This window comes from Haliaeetus leucocephalus, unplaced genomic scaffold, assembly GCF_000737465.1.
Source record: "Haliaeetus leucocephalus isolate CR32 unplaced genomic scaffold, Haliaeetus_leucocephalus-4.0 Scaffold306, whole genome shotgun sequence".
NCBI lineage: Eukaryota > Metazoa > Chordata > Aves > Accipitriformes > Accipitridae > Haliaeetus > Haliaeetus leucocephalus.
In genome coordinates, this window is record NW_010972742.1 from 6,201,098 (window position 1) to 6,206,397 (window position 5,300).

The 5,300-nt window shown below is 63.2% G+C and overlaps 1 protein-coding gene across 1 annotated transcript; it reads right to left on the reverse strand.

Annotated features, from left to right (window-relative positions):
* Positions 1–80: 80 nt before the first annotated feature.
* Positions 81–4,115, reverse strand: AK1 (adenylate kinase 1). Its single transcript, XM_010570987.1, has 7 exons — positions 4,067–4,115; positions 3,802–3,844; positions 2,638–2,673; positions 1,599–1,762; positions 1,263–1,379; positions 610–801; positions 81–303 (listed from the first exon to the last, which is right to left on the reverse strand). The coding sequence occupies exons 1-7, from the start codon at positions 4,091–4,093 to the stop codon at positions 238–240; spliced, it is 645 nt and encodes a 214-aa protein (XP_010569289.1). The 5' UTR covers positions 4,094–4,115; the 3' UTR covers positions 81–237.
* Positions 4,116–5,300: the final 1,185 nt, after the last annotated feature.

A 5,300-nucleotide genomic window follows, 5' to 3' on the forward strand; every position in this document is an offset into this window, starting at 1 on the left:
AAAAAAAAAAAAAAGAAAAAAAAAATCTCTGGAAAGAAAAACTCATTTCCTGCGACAGAAGAAAAAGATAAAGTCTGGGCTCATTAAAGTGAACTTTACTGGGGAGAGACGGGAAAGAGCCAAACACAATGTCCTTGAAATTTCCTCCGCAGCTCTGTCCACGAAAACAGGATAAAGCCGCTTCCGCTGTCTCTGCCGGAGTGCGCCAGGGGCGGGGGAGCGGGGCTGGGGGTTCGGCTACAGGCTGTCGAGGTGGGAGCAGACTTGCTGGAAAACCTCCTCCACAGAGCCCTCGGCGTTGAGCTGGGTGCGGAGGGGTTAGCTGGGGGGCTCACCCGAGGGGACAGCACGAGCGAAGCTTTTCCAGGGATGGATTTTGGCCGTGGGCATAGAGATCAGGGCTGATTTAGGGCAAAGGGGTGTGGGGCCATCCTTGGAGGGGGTCTCCGTGTTGGGAACCAGAGGGGTCAAGCCCACCCCAAACGAGGTAGGATTGAGTTTTTCCCCCTTCCCTCATCACCCCCATCCACGACTTCCCCTCCCCTGGGACCACGTGCGCCCCGAGCCGTGGGGCTGGAGGGTGCCAGCGTTGGCCGCATCCCTGCTTACCTGGCGGACGATGCCTCTGCTCTTGTAGAAGGCAATGACAGGCTCGGTGGCCTTGTAGTAGGTCTCCAAACGCTTCTTGATGGTCTCCTCATTGTCGTCCACCCGCCCGCTGGTCTCACCTCGCTTCAGCAGGCGTTTCACCATCGTCTCCTTCCCTGCGTCCACGTAGAGCAGCAGTGTGGGGGGGGCGATCTGTGGACAGAAAGGACACAGTTGTCACCACGCCGAGCCGATGTGGGTCTGGTGGTCTGGTTTGGTTTGGGGAGATGGTGGTGGTGAGCATGGGGGTCATGGATGTCCCCATGCCATCCTCTGCCTCCTTCTGCGTGGGTCTGGGACCACCGGCTCACCCCAGACCCACGTGGAAGAAGAGAGGGACACCATGGCCAAGCCCTGGCTCTCTGTCATCGCCATCACGCCAGCACTGTGGTCACCCTCTGTCAGCCTGAGGACATCCTGGAGAGATGTCCCCCCACTGCACCAGGGGCACAGGCTGTCCCCAAGGCAGGGGGACCTGCTGGCTGGGACAGTGCCCAGTTTAGACCCTGTTGGGATGGGATCTTTGCTGGGATGGGGAGGTTGGGCTGCTGGCACCGTGGAGACCCTCTGCATGGATGGTGGGTGGCATGGCATGGCATGGCACGAGCCCTCACCTTCTTCTCAAACTCCTCTCCCTGCTTCACCTCGCGGGGGTAGCCGTCAATGAGGAAGCCCTTGGACACATCCGCTTTGGCCACCATGGCGTCCCGCAGCATGTCCAGCACCGTGTCCTGGGGAGGAGGGGACAGAGCTGCCAGGGCTGATTTGGGACAACATGCTCCCCCCCAGCACCCAGAGCCCCCAGTCCCTGCTGCAACCTCCCCCTGGGGTGGCAGGGATGGATGTGTCCCCACGCCACATGCCAACCGTCATGGTGGTATCTGGTGTCCCCACAGCCACCCCTGCCCGCATGCCCTGCCGTGTGGCAGCCAGTGGCTGCATGGACTCACCAGGGGCACCAGCTCGCCCTTCTCCATGATGGCCTGCAGCTTCTTGCCCCGATCTGAGCCTGAGCTGACCTCTGCCCGCAGCAGGTCCCCCGTGGAGAGGTGGGTGTAGCCATACTTCTGCACGATCTTTTCACACTGGGTCCCTTTCCCCGAGCCGGGGCCACCTGCAAGTCACGCAAGGGCCAGACATGCCCCAAGCCATGGGTAAGGAGCTGGAGGGGTACGTGGAAGCGGTAGCACAGACCCACAGGAGACCTCAGAGCCCAGTGAGATAGGGGCTGGCATCCCCAAGCCCAGCACCAGATGGATGGGGAGAGCTGCTCCTGGGATGGGCTGGGGGACACCAAAGTGCTTGGGGGTGGCATGGGCTGCTGGCAATTGGCACGTGGGCACCACCACCCTGATGGCACCCAGGGCATCACCACCACATCAGCACCCAGGACATCACCATCACCCCATCAGCACCTGGATGTCACTGTCCCAGTAGCACCCAGGTTGTCACGACCCCATCAGCACCCAGGACATCACCATCACCCCATCAGCACCTGGATGTCACTGTCCCAGTAGCACCCAGGTTGTCACGACCCCATCAGCACCCAGGACATCACCATCACCCCATCAGCACCTGGATGTCACTGTCCCAGTAGCACCCAGGTTGTCACGACCCCATCAGCACCCAGGACATCGCTGCCTGATGACACCCAGGAAATCACCACCCCATCCAGGACCCAGGACATCACTGTCCCATTGATACCTGGCCATCACCACCCCATTGGCACTCAGGACATCACATCCCAGGTGTACTGTCACATCAACCCAGACACTGCCACCCCATGCCCAGCCAGAGGTGCCCTCCTGGAGCCATGGCCACCCCACAGCACCTGGGGACAGCCGAGGTCCCACAGTTTCAGCCTCCAGCCCCAGCTCCCCAGCCCTGGGCACCAGCTGCTCCCCACAGCCCCCACCCGAGGGGTGCAGGGGGAAAGAGCTGGGCCGTGGCCTTGACCCCACCAGCGATAGGACCCGCACGCAGACTTACCCACCACGAAGATGATTTTGTGGTGCTTGAGTTTTTCTGGAGGAGGAAAAGGAAAAAAATAATTATCAAAAGCCAGAAAGCCCATCAGGGAGCGAGGTGTCCCTGGGGGGTGCCAGATCTGGGGCAGGCATTCGGGGGGATGGAGGGGACCGATCCCAGAGCCCTGGGGGTGGGAAGGTGGAGAGGGAAGCAGCTGCATGTCCCCCTCATCCTTGTCACCTGGGCGGGTTGGGACGGCCGGGCTGGACGTGGCTGAGCACAAAGACCCCATGGCGCCTCAGCCATGGGGCTGGAATCCCACTGCTGTGTGGTGTCCCGGAGACAGTCACTGTCCACAGCTCCACCGCGGGCGGGGACCGGCCACATCCATCCCTGCGGCCGGCTTGTCACCTCGGCGGGCTACCAGGGGCTGTGGCAGGCTCGGCTTGGCACAGACACCTCAAGCGCCTGGCGCAACCCCCGGCAGTCCCCAAACCCCAGCATCGGTCCCTGGACCTGGTGGCCGATGTGCAGGTGGCACTAACAGCCCTGTCCCCTGCTGAGCACCCAGGAGCAGGGTCCCGCACCACCTGCAGGATCTGGCCCGGCCGCGGCATGGGACGATGCTGGGGTGCGATGCCGCGGGGGGAGGCAGAGCTAAAAATAAAGCCGAGCTGCTCTGGGGCCACTCTCCCATCTCCTGATTACAGCCAGCTGAAATTTCAACTCCTCCGGCACCCGGCGATCCCCAGGGCTGGGGAAGGAGCCAAGTGGCTGGCGGGGACAGAGGGGACATGGGGCACGTGGGGGGCTGGAGGGACATGGGGGATGGACAGAGGCGAGGGAGGAAAGGAGGGGACACAGGGGAGGGATGGAAGGGGGATGGAGGACAGGGATGCAAAGGGGACTGAGGGGATGGATGCAAACGACAAATGGGAGGGATGCACGGGGGATGGAGGGGATGTGCCTAAGGAGGACAGAGGCAGGGGGGATGGAGGGGGCAGATGCAGGGGGGATGGATACAAGGGGGACAGGGGGATGCAGGAGGGGATGGATGCAGGGGGATTGATGCAGGGGGGATGGATGCAAAGGGGATTGAGGGGATGGATGCAGGAGGGGGCAGATGCGGGAGGACCAAGGGGATGCATACAAAGGGGATGGATGCAAGTGGGACGGAGCACTCACCTGTCGACATGCTGCCGCAGACCAGGCACAGGAGCACTTCAGGCTGTGAGAGAAGAGTAGGATGAATAATAGCACAGCTGAGACACACAGGTCCCCAAGGCTGGGGTGCAGGGAGACAACGGCTCTCCCTTCCCTGCCATGCTGGTGCCCAGCTCCATGGCCAAGCCGGGGGTCAGGTCTTCCACTCTGCCGTTGGAAGACCCGACCCCTGGCTTGGCCCTAAAATAGGGACCTCAGGACCTCTGCTCCCATGGCCATCACCTACCTGGCTCCCGGCAGCCACCTGCCCCATCCGGCTGCGGTGAGGGCTTCCCCATGCCGGGTGACGCGCGGTGACGTTACCGGCTTCCTCCCGTGCCCTGACCACATCCCCGTGCCTGGGGTGCCGCCTGGCAGCTGGAAACCAGCTTGGGTTGACCAGTGTCACCAGGACACCAAGTGATGCAGGCAGCATCCCCCTAGCTCCCCACGGGCTGGTTTTTGGGGGGGTGACTTAAGGGGGGGCTTGTAGCACCCCATTGCACCCCCATCACCTTGGGGGGTGGGGGTGATTTTGGCCACCCTGCCTGCCCGCACCCAGCCCCGCAGCACCCAACCTGCTTGGCCGCAGTGCGTCACCCCAAACCGGCTGGACGGGGTGCTGGGATGGGGCATCCAGTGGCCAAACGAGCCGGTGGCCGCTGACGAGGTCGTGTTACAGCCGGGAAAGGGCAGAGGCTAAGTATGGCCGGGCTGAAACTGGCACCGGGTCACGTCCCACAGGTGCTGTGGGGCCAAAGCCTGGGATGGCACCCACGGGGTCTGGGTGGGGCTGGGAGGGTGCAGGACCCCCGGGATCCCTAATTGTGGGGAGCACCGAGCCCCAGGACCGCTGGCACCAACTTTGGATGGGCTGTGGGGGGCTGGGGGCAGCCCTGGCCCTCAGTGCGGGCTTGGGGCCTGATCCAGCGCAGTGCTGGGCCCATGGGTGCAGGGTGAGGGTGATGTGGAGGTTCTTGGTCCCGAGTAGATGGGGAGGGGGTGCTGGCCAGGGAGCTCAGCAGGCTGGGGCTGGGGAGGGGGCTGGGGCCATAGCGTGGCCTGTGACTCCCCAGCAAAGGCCATCGGAGGATGCACCCTGGGGTGCTCCCACCAATCTCACCCCACTGCCAGCTCCAACCCACCCATCCCCACACCCAGCCCCCACCCCATCCTATTGGCATCCAGCTCCCCCTCCCCAGGACCCCAGGCCCAGCACTGGGCTGCTCTAGCACCCCTGCAATCCCTCCAGAGCTCCCTGCAAGTCCCCAGCACCCCTACAAGCCCCCCAGCACCCATGCAAAGGCTCCAGAACCCCTACAACCCCACCAGCACCCATGCAATGGCTCCAGCACCCCTACAAGCCCCCCAATATCCCAAACAACGGTTCCAGCACCCATACAACCCCCTCAGCACCGATGTCCCCAGCACCCCAAGCAAACCCCTCAGCATCCCCTGCAACGCCCCCCCACCCCACCCCG

What these genes read in the sequence shown, in the direction of transcription:
- AK1 (XM_010570987.1), bottom strand. Translation starts at nt 4,093, where the DNA reads ATGGGGCAGGTGGCTGCCGGGAGCCAG. An exon ending in CTGCGGCAGCATGTCGACAG is followed by an intron (nt 2,674 to 3,801) that starts GTGAGTGCTCCG and finishes TTCCTCCTCCAG; the next exon opens with AAAAACTCAAGCACCACAAA. An exon ending in GAGAGGAGTTTGAGAAGAAG is followed by an intron (nt 802 to 1,262) that starts GTGAGGGCTCGT and finishes TTCTGTCCACAG; the next exon opens with ATCGCCCCCCCCACACTGCT.